Source organism: Erythrolamprus reginae, chromosome 3 (assembly GCF_031021105.1).
Source record: "Erythrolamprus reginae isolate rEryReg1 chromosome 3, rEryReg1.hap1, whole genome shotgun sequence".
Lineage (NCBI taxonomy): Eukaryota > Metazoa > Chordata > Lepidosauria > Squamata > Dipsadidae > Erythrolamprus > Erythrolamprus reginae.
The window spans coordinates 193,828,817-193,852,081 of record NC_091952.1 but is presented as its reverse complement, the minus strand read 5'-3'; the positions used below and the strand labels follow the sequence as shown (position 1 = coordinate 193,852,081).

Genomic DNA, 23,265 nt, shown 5'->3' with positions numbered 1-23,265 from the left:
AACAATTTTTAATCACTCTGTTTTCATCAGTGAAAGAACTGTAAAGGAGACACAGGAAAAACTACAATTTTACCAAGATTGATGTTGAAATTTCCAGGCAAACCAGATAGAAATCATGACCAGATGAGTTAACTTCACATTATTGTATAGCTATATTGACAAAATATTGTGAGTCTGAAAATAGATACAGTATATGTATAATACATAACCATAGCCATTTAACTAATATTCTTTTTATGCATGGTTACATTTTGTCTTCATGATTTCACCTTGGGTACACATTTGTTCTTCTAACAGATTTGTAGCATCTGCATTCTCCATGGACATCTTGCCATTTTCTTTAAATAAGGACTAATTCTGACCAGTTTAGGACTAAAGTAGTAGTGTTAACACATAAGCTACTATGCATTTACTTCAGGAGATTTATTCAAGGCTATCTACTTGCTTCCCATTTTCCCCTTCATTAACCATACTTCCTCCATTGGAGGAAGCAATTGAGAACCGTATTTTTCATAATTACCTGAACTACAGTATCTGGTTTGGTTCTGCAACCCAACAAGACTAACACAGACTTCAGAGGATAATTAGAACTGCAGAAAAAACAATTGCTACCAACCTGCCTTCCATTGAGGACCTGTGTACTGCACACGTCAAAAAAAGGACTGTGGAAATATTTACAAACCTCACATCCTGGACACAAACTACTTCAACTCCTACCCTCAAAATGAGCACTGCTATAGAGCACTGCACACCTGAACAACTGGACAGAAGAACAGGTTTTCCCCTGAACGCCGTCACTCTGCTAAACAAATAATTCCCTCAACACTGTCAAAATATTTACTAAGTTTGCAGTATTAATCTTCTCATTGTTCCATCATCCATCTCCTCCCACAAATGACTCTATAACTGTAACTTTGCTGCTTGTATGATTTGATTACTTATTTGTACCTGGACTATATTTAAGTTTTGTACCTTATAATTATTGATGAACTTATCTTTTATTTTATGTACACTGAGAGCATATGCACTAAGACAAATTCCTTGTGTGTCCAATTACACTTGGCCAATAAAATTCTATTCTATTCAATTATTCTATATAGTTTGGCACATTAGCTAACATTTCCACAGCAGAGCTAAACATAATTTTAAGTGCAGTTTGATAAATATCAATTTAGCATTCACAGTACAATGCTTAATACTGTTTTTTGTTTGTTTGTTTGTTTGTTTGTTTGTTTGTTTGTTCGTTCGTTTGTTTGTTTATTTATTTATTTATTTGCCATTATTTAGACATCTATGTCAGTGATGGCGAACCTATAGCATGGGTGCCACAGGTGGCACGCGGAGCCATATCTGCTGGCACGCGAGTCGTTGCCCTAGCTTACCTGTGCATGTGTGTGCCAGACAGCTGATTTTTGGCTCACACAGAGGCTATGGGAGGGCGTTTTTGGCTCCCAGAGAGCCTTGGGGGGGGATGGGGAAGAGTGTTTTCACCCTCCTCCAGTTCTAGGGAAGCCTTGGAAGACTGGGTAGGTTGAAACACAAGCCTATTGGGCCTACCAGAAGCTGGGTAACAGTATGTTTCCAGCCTCCAGAGAGCCTCTGGATGTGGGCACTTGGGCATGTGCGATAGCGCACATGCACGCTCTTTCGGCACCTGATGGAAAAAAGGTTCACCATCACTGATCTATGGTATATGTGAAATAGTAGCATATATGTGATGACATCATTGCACAAGTTCTGCAACTTGCATAGTTGTGTCAAACAGGAATGAGCAATTTATGATCTTTCCCCAAAAAGAAAAGCAGTGACCATTGTCTTAATAACGATAATGCCACCTTTTCAAATATCTCCTTTGCAAAACAATTGAAGAAACGATGGACCATCTAGTTAGCTTCTGCAAGACAACTGCACAGACTGATTACAAATAACAGCACAGCAAAATTAGCAAGAAAACTGAATTGGAATACCTGCAAGCAAAAACTGGTAGGACCACAAAACAGGCAAAGTAATAGAAAATGAAGATGTCAAAGTGCTTTGGGAGTTTAGAATTCAAGCAGACAAGCATCTGTCACACAGCAATTTAAACCTTAACAACTGTTGATAAGACAAAAAAAATGGATAATGGACATTGCAGTGCCTGGAAACAGCAGAGGACAGGAGAAAGAGCTCAAGAAAACAACAAAATACAAAGAACTGTAGATAAGAGTTGAAGAAAACATCGTACCAATAATAATATATTGACAAAATCAGCACCCATCAATGACAAAGGGCAGCTTTCTTTGGAACAGCTTTCTTATTGCAATGATACCTTTAGCAACTTCAAATAACATCTGACTATTCAAGGTCCTTGGGAAGGATGGGTAAATAAAAATGCCAAGTACAACTTAAAACATCTGGCTAATTGTGTCATCAATGGCAATAATAATTTTATTAACCTTGTATGCTGCCACTATATACCTATATGGGATGAATCGTTTATAGGGTAATTATTCCATTGGCAATATCATCTAAATAAATGGCTGCAATCGGAGAAAAAAATAGTAAGAGAAATGGAGCTGCATGCAACAAATGTAGGTTGTTTCAAAGGTATCAAGATCACTACTGCAGCAAATTAAGAATAAATAGAGCCAAGAGTTTGAAAAGAATGTTCAAGGATATGTATGCATACTTACAGTTAATCAACAAGAATGGATGCTTTTAAAACAACAAAAACAGAAAGAGAACAGCCAAAGGGGAAATGACTTCATGTCATAATACTTAAGAGGCATGGGGAAGTTAATATTCAAAGACTACTATAACTCAGGATAGTGCTGACACACTGGCATTTGATTTTTTTTTCTATCCTTCCATTTTTTCCCCCCTCCAAACTCTGTAGGCTAGGTTTGGTTGTACAGTCTTCAACAGTTTGTGGCCTGCACTGGGTGCCGATCGGTTTCCAGTCACAATTCAAAGTGTTGGCAATGACCTTTAAAGCCCTTCATGGCATTGGACCAGAATACCTCCGGAACCACCTTCTACCGCACGAATCCCAGTGGTCGATAAGGTCCCACAGAGTTGGCCTTCTCTGGGTCCCGTCAACCAAACAATGTTGTTTAGCAGGCCCCAGGGGAAGAGCCTTCTCTGTGGCGGCCCCAGCCCTCTGGAATCAACTCCCCCCAGAGATTAGAACGGCCCCCACCCTCCTTGTCTTTCGCAAGTTACTCAAGACCCACCTATATCACCAGGCATGGGGGAATTAAGACATCTCCTCCAGGCTTTCTTATATTTTATGTTTGGTATGTATGTGCTGTATGGTTTTTAAATTGTTGGGGGTTTTTATATAATTTTATTATTAGATTTGTTCCATTGTTATACTGTTTTTATTACTGTTGTGAGCCGCCCCGAGTCTTCGGAGAGGGGCGGCATACAAATCTAATAAATCGAATTGAATTGAATTGATTGTTTGAAGTTACAATGGCAGTGAAATATGTGACTAAGACCATTTTCGACCCTTATTGAGCCACAGTGGCACAACAGTTAGAGTGCAGTACTGCAGACTACTTCTGCTGATCACGTACTGACAGCAGTTTGGCAGATCGAATCTCACCAGGCTCAAGGTTGACTCAGCCTTCTCTTCTTCTGAGGTCGATAAAATGAGGACCCAGATTGTTGGAGGCAATATGCTGACTCTGTAAACTGCTTAGAGAGGGCTGTAAAGCACTGTGAAGTGGTATATAATTCTAAGTGCTGTTGCTATTATATCCATTGCAGCATCCCCATGGTCAGATGATTTACATTCCTATGCTGAGCCACATTTGTGATGGTTGCAATGTCTTGGGATCATGAGATCCCCTTTTGCAACCTTCTGACAAGCAAAGTCAGTGGTGAAATCAGCTTCCCTTAACAACCATGTTACTATTTAACAACTGCAGTGATTCGTTTAACAAATGTGGCAAGAAAAATTGTAACGTGGGACAAATGTCTATGGAGATTTGCAATCATCCGGTCATGACTGTCCCAAAGAAGCTTTTTCAAGAGGCAACTGAATTTCTGTTTTTTTTTTGAAGACACTTCATTTCTTCTTGAACTGAAATGTCTTCAAAGGAAAAAAACACAAAAAGTCCAGTTGCCTCTTGAAAAACCACCTTTGGGACTAAAATGGAGCAAGACTCACTTAACAAATTTTTCACTTAGCAACATACATTTTGGGCTCAGTTATGGTTATTCATTGAGGATTACATGTAGTGAGAATCTGTCCCAGATTTATCCAATGTGCTTCTAAAGTTTTCACTGTACGAAACAATCTGGAGATTGAGGTTATTGTCTCAAAATATCTTAGAAGCTGTTTGGCATACCAGAAGGATACCTCCTTTTTAGGCAAATGCCGTGCTGAAAACTCTTTCAATGAAGCTTGAACTCCTGGTGGTTCTGTTCTAACATTGCACAATGTTTTATTTATCCAAGATTTCATTCAGGTAAAGCTTTCACTCCATGGTCCTAAAAGCCCACAGTTGTTTGGAATACATAGAAGATGAAGAGATATCTTCTAGTTCAGATGATTAGATCAATGAAATGATGGAACTGCCTTTATTTATTTTTTTTAAAGCAAAGAGAAGGTGTTGTGGTTGGCTCTGGCCCAGCTCCTGCCTCAGGGAATGGGGAGGTGGATGCAGGGGAAAATTCAACATGTCACAAGCCTGTGTTATTGCTGACAGAATCAGTTCAGAGTTTAGTTTCCTCAGACGAAGAAGAAGGTGGGAGCGACTCGGCAGAGGAGGGCTTGGCACACAGCCCAGGCATTCAATCACCCTTATCTTCTGTTGATTCAGATGATGACGTTTTGGACCCACACAAGCACAGAATTATGCGTAGAAGAGACCAAGTAAGAACATATTACAGGAAATAAGGGAAGCCACCTTTGTTTGGGTGGGGCTCCAGTAATTAGGGCTGCTGCTATAAATAGCAGCATGTGGGTTTGGCCGTTGTAGAAGAATATCTGATCGGAGTTCATCAGGAATCTTGTGTTGCTGGACTTTGTAGCTTTTTCATGCCTTTGAAACCAAAGCAGAGCAACGTGTGTGTGTCTCACTTCGGTGGAAGAAGAAGGGGTGTGAAGTTTCTTCACAGCTGCTAGCTAAGTACTTAATGACTGCTTAAGGGAAACTGTACAGACTACCCGGTTGTTTTAGGAAGAGTGCTCTTTGCAATACAAAAAGAGTGCTTAGTTTATTTTGAATTTTGTGATAAATAACATTGTATTGAATTTTCAAACGTGTGTGTGTCTGAAATTTGTTCCCTTGAATTTTCGGGAGGCTCCTATCAGAGAGCCCAGCAGAACAGAAGGAGGGATAAAAACAATAAGACAAAGCAATTGCCTGCTGGGTTTGGATTCAGAAATGTGTGAGTAAAAAGACTGAATTTAACTTATTATAGTATTGTAATAGTCAGGGTTAATGTGGGTCAAAACCTCCAGAGAAACAAACACAGTGAAAGGACTGGGAGGAAAAAATATTTTAATTATGCCTGCAATGTACTTTAGTCATCTACATCATGACACTTATAAAATGCCTCTTACATTTGATGTTTCAATATCTTTATGTTATAAAATCATGGCATATTCTTTTATGTGCAGCCCATTTAACATTCAGCAGTCATTGCAACTAATGCATAAAAGTGCCAGAAAACTTCTGCTCAAGATTTACATTCTATATACCATTTAACCTTGAAAATGTTTGGCTTTGCTGTCTCAGTGCTGAAAACAAATTTTCCTGTTTTTTCCTCTCAAGAGGACATAAATGATTGATGATTTCCTAAAATACAGCTAGCTTATGAAAACTCGCAAATGTTTCTGATAATGGGTTCTGATGCAATGAATCCACCTTTTTTAATTTGGCTCAACTTGATCCTAGCTCTTTTAAAATGAATTTGCTACAAATTTATCTCTTCATGTTGTTCATTTTCTTGATTTTTGCTTTACCTGCATGATTATTTCCAAAGTAAAGCTAAGAATTCTAGTTAAGCATCCAAATATTATATATAATTCTATGTTTAAAGTACATATAGATTATGAACATTAACCATAAGCTTAAAATGCAGTTTATTAATATACTGCTTGAGCCAAAACCTGGCTCAGTTAAAACAACAAAATTTAATTGAAAATATAACATAAATTTATTAAGCATGCAAACAAGAATGAGTGATTCTGACCCAGCCTTCACAAGTAGTGATAAAACATTTACTTGCAAGTAAATCAAACCCCTTTTTATAATCGGGCAGGAACAGTCTTTTATTCATATGAATAAACAAAAAAGCAAATATAATTAGTCTCAACAAATCTAGGTTTAGCCAAGAAATTCAAATTGTTTGCTGTATACTAAAAACAAATGATTGTCTGAGACAGCTGGCCACTCCCTGATCCCTCCTATTTATTTCCCAGGCAGGAGGAGGCTGGCTATCGTCTGCCTTTCCCTGAGAGCCGGCTTATTGTTTTCCTTTGCTCTTCTCTCCTTTCCTCTACATGCAGCTGGGATGGGCCCCATCTGTTTCCCCCCACCTCACTCAGCTCAGGCCCCAAAGCCACCTGTGGTAGGATGGAAGATCCCAGCTCTGCCTGTGGCTCTGATACTGTTTCCTTATCAGAACCTTCCAAAGGATCCAAAGCTGGCCCAGGGTCTCCCTCCACCTCCTCCTCATCTGATTCTACTGACAGCTGATGGGCCCTAGCACATACACTGAGCTCCAAGCAAAGCATTGGCAGCCCTGAACGAAAGCAAAACCATCATTTATGTAACTATTTGTCTATTACATTTCAAGACAAGAAAATGAAAAAGTCAGTCATAGGAGAAATTGCTGCATAACATTATAACATTTTTGATAAACCCATCTAGGTGACTTTATTATTATTTCATCCTTCCTACTAGGTCAGCATGTCAGCTATACCTATTGAAGAGCTGTGGTGGCACGGTAGTTAGAATGCAGTATTGCAGACTAATTCTGCCCACAGCCAGTTTAATCCTGACCACCTCAAGGTTGACTCTATCTTTCATCTTTCCAAGATCAGTAAAACGAGGATCCAGATTGTTGGGAGCAACATGTTGACTCTGTAAACCAATACTAGAGGGTTGAGTCAAGCACTATGAAGCAGTATATTTTTCCTTCCTTCCTTCCTTCCTTCCTTCCTTCCTTCCTTCCTTCCTTCCTTCCTTCCTTCCTTCCTTCCTTCCTTCCTTCCTTCCTTCTTTCCTTCTTTCCTCCCTCCCTTCCTTCCTCTGATTAGAGGAGCTCCATTACCAGGTATGTGGATATAACACAAACTAACAACTTCAGTTACCCATAAATGTACCTGAATATATTACATTATCATACTAACTGGGACTGATTAAAATTATAATGCAATAGCATCTAGAGAGCTCTCACTCCCATTATAGAATATAAGACCATAGATTTAAATTCACGGTAATGAATTTAATTAGTTTATACTATGTAATATTAATAATGATTGCATTAGTTAGAAAAGTAACCGATGTAGAAATTAAATAAGTTTAGAACAGCAATTTTAATAAGGTAATGGCTTATTAAGTACTAGGAAACAGAAACTGTCCTTGAAAATCTAGTAAATGGAACATTATGAAGGTATTTGCAAATATTACCTGGAATTATGATGAATTGGCAATAAATAGGTTTTTTGCCCTCCTATTTTCAAGGTACCAAATATGTTGGCATTCAGAAAAATATGAATCCATTTTGAGTAAAAACTAAAAATCACAATATTTTCAGCTGAAGGATACCTCAGAGACATGGTTTTGTTAAAACCTTTTTAAATGAAAAGTCTTATGTAACCACTATTGAAAAGTTAATCAGAATATGAAGTGGTAACTGGATATCATGTCCAGTAGGTACTAATCTAAAAAGAAGGCACATTACAAACTAATAACAAGACCCACAAAAAGATCAAAAGAAAAAAAACCTAGTAATCAGCATTTAACCTAATGTAAGAACATGAAAAGATCTGCATATAGTAAAAGCAGCTTATGCAGTAATTCTTACTAAGCATATGTTTCTAATATACTTAGTAAAGTAGTGCTTAAAGAGATTGCAAAAGTATCCTTGTCAGCAACTAAAATTACAATAGGCACATGATTTATCATCATTCATATCTTCTTTGTATAGTTGATTTATACTAAATCAATGGATTTCTGGAACATTGTAGTTGACTGCATGGAGGTATATGCTTTCTAATGTCTAATTAATTGCCACAGTTGATTTACGAAATCAATTGTCAGATCTTAAGTTTAGCTTGCCTCACTAACCTCTTCTTTTTCTTAATTAATGGTGCAGTATTAATTGTCTCATTGGAAAGGTGCATATTATTCACTTTTAAATAGAAAGTAATTTATAATCCAAACTTAACAGAAATACAGATTAATACAAGTATTACCAATGAAATAGACATATATTTTATTGGACAACTGTATGGATGTGAGCTGGAATTAAAAGGGAGATGTATATGTTTTTTAAATATGAATATTTATTTGATGAAAGAAAACATCAAATTATTATGTATCTTCCAACTAGCCATAATTTCTGTGATTTTTATAACTATAGCTAATAATGAAATAAGTAGGTTTTATATTTTCTTCAGAGCATTCAATATATCTAAAATAAAAAGAAAATTTATAGAAATAAGTTTATCAAAATCTGCTAAGCTTGTTCTGATTTACTTAGGTGAACTCTTCCTTCTTCTCTGTCTTCCTGAATAATCTTGATGCTTTCCAATTCTTATGATAGCTGTTATAAATTGTTAGCACATATGTTACCCAGGCAAATTAGCTGTCACAGACCACACATATCTTCTAAAAGTTATTTATTAAACTTTCGGGGGGGGAGTACTTTTGTAAAATATATAAAACTAGCGGTTCCATTTCCAAGAATGTGTTTACCCCAAAATACAAAATGCAGTAGAAGCCTTCAGTCACTGTGTGGGTTTTCTCTGGCTGAGCTGCTAAAAAATATTCTTGCAAGAAATACAAGAGTTATCCTAAACCAAAAGCCATTTCTCTTATGTTAAATTGCTTTAGTAGCTTGAGTTACTAAGTTTGCCAACCATAAGGTAAAAGCAGCTTCAGGAAAAGTTCTGCAAAATTGTGCAAATGCAGCCAAGTTTCATCTCCATCTCTCAGCAAGAGTATCAATGCTACCATATATACATAGAAATAGATATTCCCCTCCCCAAAAAACAAGCAAGCAAAAACTAGTTCACTGTTTATCTTTTACAATATATTAGCTATATTAATGTACTAGTATGCACTGCTTCCTCCCAAGACTCTTATGTAGCTGATAATTGATTCCCTTTGATTCTCACCTGAACATTGTAATAAATATTTGGAAGCAAGTTCCTAAGAATAACTGTACCTAGAATGTGCTGCTGCAGGTTAGGGTTGGAGGTGAAGGCTGAGGGAGACAGCAGAAGATAACGAGGAGAAACCTAGAGAAAACGAACCTGGCAGTTGAACTTTATTGGGTATCTATGACAATTCTCAATCATCCAGGACAGGTCATGGTTGACCCAAAGATGCTTTTCCAACAGGCAACTGGACTTCCTTGGAGTCATCCCCTCCCCCCCTCCAGGAAAATGTTACATTTCTCATCCAAGAAGCTTCTTGAATTCTAACTGAATGGTGGGGAATGGAAGGATTTATAATGTTTGTAGTCATCTGGTTGTTGTCTCTCTGAAAGTCCTTGAGGCTACTTATCTGTATCTTCAGTCATCTGAATCAGAGTCCAGAAAGGTGTGGCACTTTTTGGGGACTTCAGAGTCCCCAAAACTTTAGAGTTTTGGACTCTGATTGCAAAAACAATCCCAAGTTGATTCCACACAGATTTGCACTCTTGAATGAGAAACAAAGTGTTTTCAAGGGGGAACCCCCCCCCAAGAAAGTTCATTTGCCATTTGAAAAAGCACCTTTGGGGCAACTTTGTCAGGCCTATACAAACAAATCCACTGCTCTCTCTGCTGCCTGCTTTTGACTCATCACAATGTCCAGACAGAGAGTTGAACTAACTTCTGGAAAGAAACAGAAGCAGAGACTACACAAGCTACACAATACAACAATTGAGACTGAAGGCTTCCTGAGACTTTTGATGACAAGGAAGAAGATCCTTGCTACTGTCGGAACAATTAACTTCCTTGGTTAGATGTTTTCTTTTGAACATTAGCTTGTCTTTTTTGTATGGATTACTCAGGCTCAAAAAGTGCTTTTGTTTTAAAAATCCCTGGATAATTTTGTTTTTAAATCCCTGGGTACGCAAGGGACTAGGGGAAATAAACTTCAGCAGGTTCTTTGGAGAGTACTGGTATCGGAGAGTATTCTGCAATTTACTAGTCAGCTCCTCAACTCTCAGTCTACAAAGGTCACTGCTCTCCCCATGCCTTAACAACCTCACGTATGAAATGTATTGTAAAAGGGAATCTTTGTGCTGTCCTCAGCAATTCAGTCTACAATTTAGATATCCTGCAGATATTCATTATTTATCCAACAACAGAACAAGAAGTTGGAGATGCAGTTGGAGAAATATGCACATTATTCTAATTACTATAATCAATTTGTAGATTACAGATTTCCCCCATCCTTCTTTAAATGTGAAAAAAGAGGGAGGGGGAAGCTTTATTCCTTGCTGCACTGTTATACTTCTTCTGTTACTCTTTAGAACAGTAAAACTATTGCTTTGTCAATATTTAATATAATAATAATAATTTATTAGATTTGTATGCCGCCCTTGTCTGAAGATTTGGAGCGTATGGTATTGAAGCCATTTCTCATTGAATCCCAGAGCAGAGGTTTTGCCTTCTATAGTGATGATAAAGCACAATAATATATACTGTTGCCCTTTCTGGTACAATTTTCTTTTTATCAATATCACTTTTGTTACTTTTTAAATTTAAAAATGTGGTAAAACAACTGAATTTTTTCCAACTGATGTAATTCAAATAATATTGACTTGAAATGTAAATAAAATCACACACACACAGACAGACACATGTATATATATGTACACACACACACACACACACACACACACACACACACATATACTTCTGTTTCTGTGTCTGTCTGTTTCTCTTTCACTATGTGTGTGTGTTTGTGTACGTACATATATATGTATGTTTGTAAGTTTTGGAATTCATTTGGATATCTGAGTATGTCATCAAGGATATCTCTGACATAACTTTAACTATAAAATAATATAAAGGTGCCAAAATGAACATCAATTGGGAAGTAAGAATTAGGTCACTGCATAATACATTGCAAAAGTCAGATGCCTGCTTTGGAGCCTTCTTTAGATTTCTTTCAATATATAACATTTCTGTCCCAGTAATGTTGAGGTTTTCTTTCACATACACAACTGATAAATTGACTTCAATTGGGAGGATATACGAGCAATCATCTTTGAGATCTAATATAAGTAGGTTTCTCCACAATGCCAAACAGTGGGCAACCTCCACATGTCATTGAATGACAGGATTATCTTCGATCACCAGCCCTGTTGGGTTCCATTTCAGAACAATTGGAAAACCACATGTTGCCAACTAGTGCTTACAACACTCCATATCAATTTCCCAGGATTATCTGGACTTAACTTACATTCAGTTGACTTTTTTTTTTGCTTGAAAAATAAAACAGTCCATCCAGTGTTGATAGAATTGCAGCTTGTTCTGGGGTAATGACTTGTGGCTGAATATTACAAGCTTCTTTTGGTATTATCAGAAAACATTAAATGTTCCTGGTCCCTTAACCAAGATGTTTTGTAATTCATATATGATCTAGATCACCCAACATTAGAGATTGTCACTATTTTTCAATCTGGGCAATTTGCTATCACACAATTTTGGGAAAAAATATTGTTACAGTTTATGATAGGAGTTATTAAATTACTCATTGTCATTCAATTTCTTCCTCAGTCTTACGAACTTAAAAGTTGCGCTGTAAATAATGAAAAGTTGACATGCTTCTACTGTGAAGCTACTAAGTAGCTACTAAGCTACTACTACACTTTATAATAAGAGTTATTGAATTATTCATTGTTATTCAATTTCTTCCTCAGTCTTATGAACTTAACAGTTGCACTGTAAATAATCAAAAGTTGATATGCTTCCACTGTGGAGCTACCAAGCTACTACCAATAAAAGAGAACATTGTAGCTCAGGGTTGAAATGGGGGTTTCTTGGTGCTCTGTGACATATCTAACATTTCTAACATCATCAGTGATGAGGGTATCCAGTTTGGGTAATTATTTTATTTATTTATTTTTATTTATTTATTAGATTTGTATGCCGCCCCTCTCCGTAGACTCGGGGCGGCTCACAATAAAATAAAAACAATTCCTGACAAATCTAATAATTTGCAATTTAAAATTTAAAATAGTTTAAAAACCCAATTTTTAAGCAGACATACCTACAAACATACCATACATAAATTATATAAGCCCGGGGGAGATATCTCAGTTTCCCCATGCCTGATGACGAAGGTGGGTTTTAAGGAATTTGCGAAAGGCAAGGAGGGTAGGGGCAGTTCTAATCTCTGGGGGGAGCTGGTTCTAGAGAGTCGGGGCCGCCACAGAGAACGTTCTTCCCCTGGAACCCGCCAACCGACATTGTTTAGTTGACGGGATCAGGAAAAGGCCCACTCTGTGGGAGTGGCTCCAGTTAAGCCAATAAACTAAGAAGAAGTTTCTTACATTTCTCTCACATTTCCAGAATCTGATTATTGTGATCCACTTTAATTTACTCTTATTGCAGTCCAATTAATTTCCTTTGAAATCTGTGGTTACTTTTCATCTTTCAAATTTATTATATAATTTCAATCTGATATTATAGGATCCTATATTAATAAAGCTTCTAGAACAAGATAGATAAATGTCTACAAGAAAACAACCAAGCTCAGAGAGCACTAAGGATACCTCAGTTACCACTATCTCAAGCACCATTAGCTGGATCCACCCACTGAGGATTTAAAAAAATTATCAACCCGATTTCTAACCATTATAGACAGAGAGAAAAATACCATGATCAGTGGTACCAAAGGCCATTAAAAGGTCTAAAAGGATAAAAAATAAGTGTCCTTTCTCCAGACAGAACCCAAGAAAGATCACCTAACAGAACAGTTAGTATTGTTTGTCTCCCATGACCAGTCTCAATCTTGACTGGAAAGGATCCAAGTCTATGTTGTTTTCTTGGCCATAGTGCAGAAGTTTACCACTATATCTTTCGGGACCTTAAAAATAGGTCTAATGTATATGTCTAAGATGAATTAGAACCATCAAAGTTCTAATCAAGTCACTGCTTAGTTTTGAGAGATTAAGACTGGCTAAATCTGCAACTTACTGTGATTATGTGATGTTAGCCAATTGATTTATATGACATGATGTATTTGATATCTAGTCCTAGACAGACAAATGGTATAGAACCATTAACAACCTTTCACAAATTTTTATTCCTATAATTTTATGAGTTTATAGAACTTCATATTTTATTTTTATTATTGTTGGATGTAAAGATTTACTCTTTTTTTCTGACACATAATTGTAGGGATTGTTTAAAGAAATATATATCTCAAAGAGAATTTTGGATTTCTATATATTCAGTCTAATATTTATATTACATTTTGTAACTTTTCTCTTCTGTCCAAGGTATTGTAATTTATTCTTATCACCGAGAAACATTAAAATGCGGTTGATCTCCTTGTTCATTATTATTATAGTTGGGAAAAATGTGAATTCCATTTTGTTTTGGTAGAGTAGTCTAAGGCTATTTTTTTCTTTATAGCTATGGAACAATTAATGTTCAAACATCAAACTATATATAATAGGACAGGTGGCTGCATACACCAAATTACAGTCATGTTTATGTTTATTGTTCTGCAATTTTTAATGGAGATTCTATTAAGGGTAGAACTTCATTATCACACTAGATGTCCTTGAGCCAAAACATCTACTTTTGTGGTAGGAAGGGAGCATATTAATTTGCCAAGTTAATGTTACTCTGAAGAAATGAAGTTCCTGTCGCATTTTGTGTATCTGACATTTGGGCTTTGCATTTTTGAATGGCAATACTCTGGTAGTGTGGCAAACATTTTTGTTTCTACAGAAGGCAGTAATTGCAAGACACTTGAAATATGCTACTTTAAATTGAGCAAGAAATGATATATTTTGTCTATCTGTTTTGTCTACCTATCATTCTTGGTTGAATTAACAAAAACCTCAGAGGAAGTGCAAATGTCCATCTAGTCATTAAGTCTACAAAAGTAATTTGTAGCATTCTCATGATGTTGCATCTACATTGAATCTTAACCTATGAAATGTATTGTATCTCTAATTGGCTCCAGTTCAGCCAATAAACTAAGAAGAAGTTTCTTACATTTCTCTCACATTTCCAGAATCTGATTATTGTGATCCACTTTAATTTACTCTTATTACAGTCCAATTAATTTCCTTTGAAATCTGTGGTTACTTTTCATCTTTCAAATTTATAGTATAATTTCAATATGATATTATAAGATCCTATATTAATAAAGCTTCTAGAACAAGATAAAGTCAGCAAATGCTTGCTTAGCCACAAAGCTGATCTTCACAATTCTTTCCTAGAAATTTCTCTATTAATAACTTCTGTATGAAAAAAAAAATCAGATTTAAAAGCACATATTTTTTTAAAAAATAAAAATTTAACAGAAACAGGACAGAAAACACTGATAAATATACAAGCATACACAGTATGTGACATAGACCACTGGACCAGCTTGTCTTCAGAAGTTGTAAGGTTTTTCTACATCCAATCACTAACAGCTCTTGTGCTGATCTAGGATCACATCATCTGTACAACATTAACAATATCTTATTGCAATGTTATGAGCATTTTTAGTGGCTTTATATAACATGGAAAGGCCTGAGTCCTGCAATACCACCAAACAAAATGTCCAAGTGTCTAATCTTGCTCTTCCCCACCAATTAGAACTGAGCACTTAAGAAAGAGCAACATAATGCTTCTCCGCTAATTCTGCCAATTCAGAAGAAATCCGTGATTGAAGCCATTTGTGACATACAACAGGATCAGGAAAATTTCACATTTGCTTTTCCATTGTTGCATCACTTATATTTTACCAGCAATTGGAGGAAAGAAAAAAAAATGAGGTCAGTAAGAGGTCAGTAAGGGGCGAGCACAAGTGCACTAGAGTGCCTTCCGTCCCCTGTCCTATTGCTCTTCTATATCTCCTATACCTTTCTTCTATTCCTATATCTCTTCTTCTATTCTTTCATTGATATGTTCTATTACTATACCTTCTTTTCTATTATTTCTTAGATATATTTTACTATGAGTGTCTCCTCTATAACTTTCATCATGTATTTTACTATGTGTATATAGATACATACCCACTAAAAACCTTCATTGTGTATTGGACAAAATAAATAAACAATAAATAAAGAAAAAAATGGTTGACTTTCCTTATTACAATGATGGTTATAGATTTTTGAGTTGCTCCATTTATTATATGATGCTGTGACTATGAAACAAACACTTAATTAAAAACAAGATAAAGATGTAGATGCCTTTTCTCACTGGATTTGTTGTAAGCTCCCCTGAGTCTGCAGAGAAGGGCGGCATAGAAATCCAACCAAATAAGTAAATAAATACATTTGTTTGACTGCACTGGATAAGTTGTGTTGACTTAAAATTCTATTGACACATTCTGTGTTAATCATCCATTAAAAAAAAAAAATCACAGATTTAGGAACTTTTTCAATTTCCCAATCTAAATTATAAATATATTAACAGAAAATAATAGTTTGAAGCCAATTTTATTCTATCTAGAGACTCTGCAAACAAACAATACAATAGGAACATTTAATTTAATTTTGGAGAGATGTAATGGCTGGGATATTTTCCTAAAGAGCTAACATTAATACCCTGTATTATCATATGAACTAATTTTATACATAAAATTTTATGTCAGCATTTTAAAAGGTTTTTAATATTCTGATAATAAAAATGATTGCTGAAACTAATTTTATATTCTATAATAAAAATAAAATAACTGACTGGGAAAATCATTTTTAAGAAGAGAAGAGGTACAGTAGATCTGAATATACTTTGTTATTATATACTAACACGCTGGTTAGTCCAATTGAACTGAATATTGCTTTATTTTTGAAATTGTTCAATGTTAACTTTTTCACATTTCTGTCCATAAGAAATCAATAAATTTCTAAATGAAGTTTGAAAAATAACAACTGTGAATACAAGTTGACTATGAAAGTTTTACAATGCTTTAAAAGGATCTTCAGGTTCATGAGATTCTATCAGATTCTCCGAAGACTTGGGGCGGCATAAAAATCTAATAAATTATTATTATAAATTATTATTATTTTAGTAATTTTTAATTAATTAGATTTGTTGTTGTGTTGTTTTTGTATCCCAATCCCATATATAATAAGATCAGCCAGCTAATTCATTCACAACCCCACATTAATGTAGATTTATTTTGTTTGCAGTCTCTCTCTCTCTCTCTCTCTCTCTCTCTCTCTCTCTTTCTCTCTCTCTCTCCTCTCTCCCCTATCCCCACTCTCTGACATCACCTCTTCCTCAAATTCATATCATTCATTAATTACCAAATTACCATTTGAATGGTTCAATCTCTAGAATTTCAGTTTCCCTTATATTCTTTTGTATGCTTCCCACGATCCCTTCAAAATATTAAACAGGACAGAAAGTCTGCTTTTCTTTTTGTTTTTGCCTGAGAGTTTTCAGAAAATAATTAACTCTTAGATAAATAACTTGGTTATTAGTCTATTGGGTATAATAGAGTATTCCTTTATATAATATTGTATCATATACAAAGAAGTCTTAATGCATTTGCTTCTTGTGCATACTTTTGAATTGTTCCATAAACAAGTGTGTCTAACCTTGACAATAAGGCAAGCCAATAAATTTATAGGTTCTAAGTCCAGATGATAAACTCTTTAATCTTTAACAAAATAATTATTTCTTTTCTTTCTTTCTTTCTTTCTTTCTTTCTTTCTTTCTTTCTTTCTTTCTTTCTTTTTCTTTCTTTCTTTCTTCTTTCCTTCCTTTCTTCCTTCCTTCCTTTCCTTTCTCTTTCTCTGTCTCTCTCATTTCTTTCTTTTCTTTTCATTTTTCTCTCTTTCCCGCTTTGTTTTTCTTTCTTTCTTTCTTTCTTTCTTTCTTTCATACATAAACACATTTCATACATAAACAGGAGAAATAACTAAGGCAGAATATCATCAAATAGCCTAAGCCTGTAAAGATGAAGTGAGGAAACTAAAGCTCACAATGAACAAAGGCTTGCGACAAAAGTAAAAATTAACAAAATAGTTTCTTCCAACATATTAAAAACAAGAAAAAAGACAGACAAGAAAAAAGTCAAGGAAACAATTGGTGCATTGCAGGGAGAAAGCGGCAAGAAAATAACAAGCAAGAAGGAGAAAGCAGAGCTACTTAACTCGGTTTTTGCATCTGTCTTTACACAAAAGGAAAAACAGTCAACCTATCAAAAACAACATCACAAAAACCAAATCAGGAACACAAGTTAAAATAAGGAAGAAAATGGTAAAGGAACATCTGTCTACCCTAGACAAATTCAAATCATCAGGACCAGATAAATTAGATTTAGATTTAGATTTAATTTAGATTTAGATTTGTATGCCGCCCCGAGTCCACGGAGAGGGGCGGCATAGAAATCTAATAAATAATAATAATAATAATTTATTGGATTTGTATGCCGCCATTCTCCAAGGACTGTGGATTACACCACAAAGTTCTGAAGGAACTGGCAGACGAGATCTCAGAACCATTGAACTATATCTTTCAAAGATCCTGGAGGACCGGGGAACTTCCAGAGGACTGGAAAATAGCTGATGTAGTCCCATCTTCAAAAAAGGGGAAAAAATAGATCCAGGAAACCACAAACATATCAGCCTAACCTCAATACCAGGGAAGATTCTGGAAAAATAAGAAAGCAATGACTCAATGAACACCTAGACACAAACTAAGTAATAAACAAAAGCCAACATGGGTTTGTTAAAAACAGATTATGCCAGACTATTCTTATTGCATTCTTTGACAAAGTGACAAAACTAGTGTACCAGATGAATGCCGTCGATTTAATTTACTTGGACTTCAGTAAGGCATTTGATAAAGTAGATCATAACCTACTACTAGATAAAGTAGAAAAATGTTGGTTACACAGCAACACTACCAGATGGATTCAAAACTGGCTAACCAAATGCACTCAATGGGTAGTGCTCAATGGAACTGCATCTACACAGATGGAAGTATGCAATGGAGTACCCCAAGGCTCTGTTTTAGGTCCAGTATTCCTCAATATCTTCATCAATGACTTAAATGAAGGAATAGATGGAACTCATCAAATTTGCAGATGACACCAAACTGGCAGGAATAATCTACTCTCCAGAAGATACACTCAAGATACAGGAACTCAAGAACATTGGGCACTATCAAACAAATTCAATGGTGAAAAAAACATTTAGACAAGAAAAACAAAATGCACAGGTACAGTATCTGTTCAACAGTAATAACTGTGAGAGGGATCTTGTAGTCCTAGTGGACAACCACTGTTACTATTGACCTCTCCTGATTCCTAAGATGTCAGTAAGGGGCATGCATAAGTGCACAAGTGTGCCTTCCATCGCCTGGCCTAATGTTTCTCTCTTACTGGTATCATGTATATAAACATTATTATATCTTTGTATACTACCAATATATACTTTACAAAACACACTAATAAAATAAATAAATAAAATAAATCATTTAAATATGAGCCAGCAGTGTGCAGCAGCTGCCAAAAAAAAGCCAATGCAGTTCTAAGCTGCATTAATAGAATCAAGATCATGTGAAGTGTTAATACCACTATATAATGCCTTGGTAAGGCCACACTTTGAATACTGCATTCAGTTTTGGTCACCACAATGTAAAAAGGATATTGTCACTCTAGAAAGAGTCCAAAGAAGAGCAACAAAGATGATTAGGGACTGGAAACATATGAAGAACAGTTGCAGAAATTGGGTATGACTTGTTTAATGAAAAGAAGGATTAAGGGAGACATGATAGCAGTGTTCCAATATCTCAGGGATTGCCACAAAGAAGAGGGATCCAGGCTATTCTCCAAAGCACCTGAGGGTAGGACAAGAAGCAATGGGTGGAAACTAATCAAGGAGAGAAGTAACTTAAAACTAAGGAGAAAATTCCTGACAGTTAGAACAATTGATCAGTGGAATGGCTTGCCTCCAGAAGTTGTGAATGCTCCAATATTGGAAGTTTTTTAGAAGATGTTGGATAACCATTTGTCTTCAGTAGTGTAGGATCTCCTGCCCAATCAGGGGTTGGACTAGAAGACCTCCAAGGTCCCTTTTAACTCTGTTTTGTTATATTTATAATTGTTGTTGTTGTTGTTGTTGTTTTTATTATTGGAAGCACAACTCCTATTTCAGTTCTAACTCTAGATCAGTCTATAAATCTTTCCTCTATTTGTCATTTTTGTTGAATATATTTAATACATTTGTAATATACTGTATGTCAATTTTCCACCATATATTTCTAGCTTCTGTTCTATTTTTTATCCTATCTCATTATCCTAGCCTAATATTTTCTATGGACGTTTATGTTACATTTTCATTCTTATTCTGCAATTCTTTGGTCAACTTGTCCATTTTGGCACAATAGAGAATTTTCCTTATAAATTCATTATCATTTGGTATTTCATTGTTTTTTCATTTTTGTGCATACGCAATCCTAGCTGCCATTAAAATATGAATTATTAAATAATGTGTTATTATTTAATAATCCTTTTGAACAATTTCCCGACATAATTCCCTATAGAAAAATTTCTGGTTTCCAATCAATATATTTCTTTGTTACATCTTCTATCAGCTTTTTAATGTTAATCCAAAATTTCACATGGCCACCATTGATGAAAATATGTACCATATGCCTTCTGGCATTTCCAGCAAATGGGCGTGCCAGAGGCAGATGCCATCTAAAAAACATCTTGCATTGGTTTTCTCTGTATGCTGTTGATACTTTCAATTTTAAATTTGTCTGCCACATTTTTTCCAAACTTGTCAATTTAATATTATAATATTATAATTATATTATATTATTATTAATATTATAATATTATTATTGTTAATAAAATAAAAATTATTATTGTGACCATCTTATTATAGTTTTGACTGTTTCTTCTTCTAATTTGTATCATAGTAAAAATTTGTATATTTTGCTAATTAATTTGTAATCTGCAGATAAAATTATCTTATTGATATTCTATCTGAAATTCATGTTGTTTTTAACTGCATTTATTCTGGTTGGAAATATGTATACAAATCTAAATTAATGGCTTGTTGTAACTGATGTCTTGTTTTTAATATTCTATCTGCGGTTTTTTTCTTTCATATATTTTCTGCAGTGGTTTTGTACAGTTCATTGTAGGCTATTTGCTGGCAATCTAAAGATTGCTTTAGTCTTTAAAACATGCTTTTATTCTACTGTGTTTTAGAAAAATAAAATACATTCTAAAGAATATGTAGAAACAAAAGCAACAATCAAATGCTTTGTTTTGTGTAATAGAAAACTGGTTAATTTATTGGGGGTGGGGTGAGGGAAAGCTGTAAGGCATAAGACAACTGTAGGAAAATATAGGAGGCTTGATCAGGGGATTTATCTATTCCTGATAATGGAAAGCACATATTTTGATCTTCCTCCAGGTTTCCAGTTCACCCAAATTATTTTTAATATTTCTAAATGCATTCATATACAATTCAATATAATTGCTTTTAACTTTTAAAATAAAGTGTGTGTGTGCATATATTAGTTTACTATGATGTTAATTAAACTGTAGTCAGTATATCTACAGTTTTGTAAATAGTTCAAAAATTAAAATTCTACTCTCTAGTGTCTTTCTTTTGCTAAAAACTTTCTTAGAAAATACAGCTTTTGCTTATTATTTTATTATGGCTTTTGCAAAATGAAATATCCCTGTGCCCGCTAAGACCAAAAAGGTAATCTGAGAGTAGCACAATTTGTTATTCACTTCAGAATCTTCTTTTTGTGTATTATTCCCATATGTTGACATATTGTGTATTAGAAAAAGATATATCAGCAATAAGATTTGTGCTGAGTTCAACAGTGCTTAGCGAAGGCATCTATTTCTCTGTCTTCTGATTTTTTAGATTATCCTAATCACCTTTCCAATTCTTTCCCACTCTTTCAACATTAGCACTTCTGAACACTTCACCATTCTGCTGAACTGTGACTATTCCTGCTTCCTGAACTTTTGGCTTGAGGTCTTAGTTCAACAAGGTAATCATAATGATCATCTATAAGTGATTCCACTGAGTTTGATTCCAGTGAGCTAAGGGACCCGGCCAATGAACCTGTTCCTTCAAAAGCAAAAATCTGGAGGGAATCATAAGGAGGAACATCTGGATCACAATTGGCTTCTTCTAGCTTTTGATTAATAAATTCTCGAAATATTGCACTTTCAGGACCAACTTGAAGAGATTGCCTGTAAAGGCTCTGGATTTCTGTTGTGATATTTCTTCGTGGCTTGTGTTGCCGCAGAACAGTTTGTGGTCTCAGTGCAGAAATATCAAAAGCCTCGGTGTCCTGTTCTCCACCTCCTTCATCATCATACTTGAAAATATTCTCTCTGAATATTTCTCCTTTCTCGTGAAATGTAGCTGGCTTTGTTTGGTGCTTCAAAGCCACAACTGCTAAAATAAATACTGGAAAGCAAGCAAATAAAACAGGGTGGGGGAGAGAGACATGAATAAATATTTGAGAAGTCTGCAAAGAACAAACATGCAAATCCTAGACAGCTATGTGGTTAGTTAAATTGTATCTGTGATGGAATGAGGCCATATTTTTAGGTGTCAACTGATAATCTAAGTAATGTGTAAACAGATGTTTACATTAAATAGTGTGACTGATGAAAACGTCTAAATATAATTGATACATTATGTTGGAGCAAGATATCCTTCTGTAGAGCAGAAGAGATTAAAATTGACTTTCCATTTCTTTTTTTTTCCTTGTGACCAGCCACCAGTGTCCACTGAAATGACCTTTAATGAACTGTGGACATTGTGGTGAGTTAGCTTGGGGAAGAGATGAGCAAAGAAGTCATATTGAGAAAATCAAACCAAGGCCATTGTGGAGTGTTTGGGACAAAATCTATCTTTCTCCACCAGTTTTCCTTCTTTCTTCATTCCAATGACACAGACACCACATTATTCTCCATAGGATAGTGGGGGGGTTGGGAGGGGGGTGACTGGAGGTTGATAAGGAAAAAAGGGCAGAAGAGCTCAGATGTTTCATCCATCTTATCATGTTCTGGATCCAAGCCATAATGTTGTCATCTACCAAAATAAGCAGCAGGGTCTAATCCAGGGATGCCAAACTGGATTGCTTTGAGGGTTGGATCAGGGTTGTAGTTCTTCACAGGCTAGCCTGGGGGTTTGTGTGTGGAGGAGATGAAGAGGATGCCTACTGCAGCACCCTGCCAGCCAAAAGGGGACTGGGGGGACTGCACACAACCCCTCAAGCCCCATTTTTGCAGCACTCCCTTGGTGCGGCGTTTTGTCCGGCAAAATGGTGCAGAAGGCCATTAGGGCTGAAAATGGGGCATGGGGGACATATGTGGCCTCTCCACACCCCATTTTGGCTGCCAGAGGCACTGCGGCCTGATGCTTTGCTATTTCCAGGTCAGGCCCCTGGGCTAGATTTTAAAAGATTTAAGGCCTTGAGTTTAACACTTCTGGTCTAATCAATGAAAAAAGATAGCATAGATGTATTTTGTATAAAACAGGAAAAAAAGTTACCTAATATTATGAGTAGGCAAGCCACAATAGCAACTAAAGCTTGTATGCTAATCCCCATTGAAATCAGGAATGCTCCATATCTACAGGACAAAAGGCTAACTTCTTCATTACAATCACATACAGTCACCGTTAAAGTGCTGGTGCCTGTGAGAGCAGGGATTCCATTGTCCACTATTAGTATCAGCAAGGGATAAAGAAATTGTTCCGAATGATGGAACCGACTTCTTGTAGTAAGAATCCTGGCAGTGTTATCTATAAAATAATAATAATAAAAAAATATTTATGGACAAAGTGCAAAATTTCAGTGCAAAATTTTCAAACTGATCTTTTTTAAAAAATGCAAATTTGTATTCTAGTAAATTTTACCAATCTAAAAATGGTAAA

General features: G+C 35.6%; 1 protein-coding gene across 1 annotated transcript in view; it reads right to left on the bottom strand.

Annotated features, from left to right (window-relative positions):
- Window positions 1-20,587: 20,587 nt before the first annotated feature.
- Window positions 20,588-23,265, bottom strand: part of LOC139165900 (cadherin-19-like) — a 44,310-nt gene continuing 41,632 nt past the window's right edge. Inside the window, exons 10-11 of the mRNA XM_070749140.1 lie at window positions 22,882-23,133; window positions 20,588-21,789 (exon numbers count right to left, since the gene is read on the bottom strand). Of these exons, the coding sequence (XP_070605241.1) occupies window positions 21,296-21,789; window positions 22,882-23,133 (746 nt within the window). The 3' untranslated portion in view covers window positions 20,588-21,295. The remainder of the gene's footprint in view (window positions 21,790-22,881; window positions 23,134-23,265) is intronic.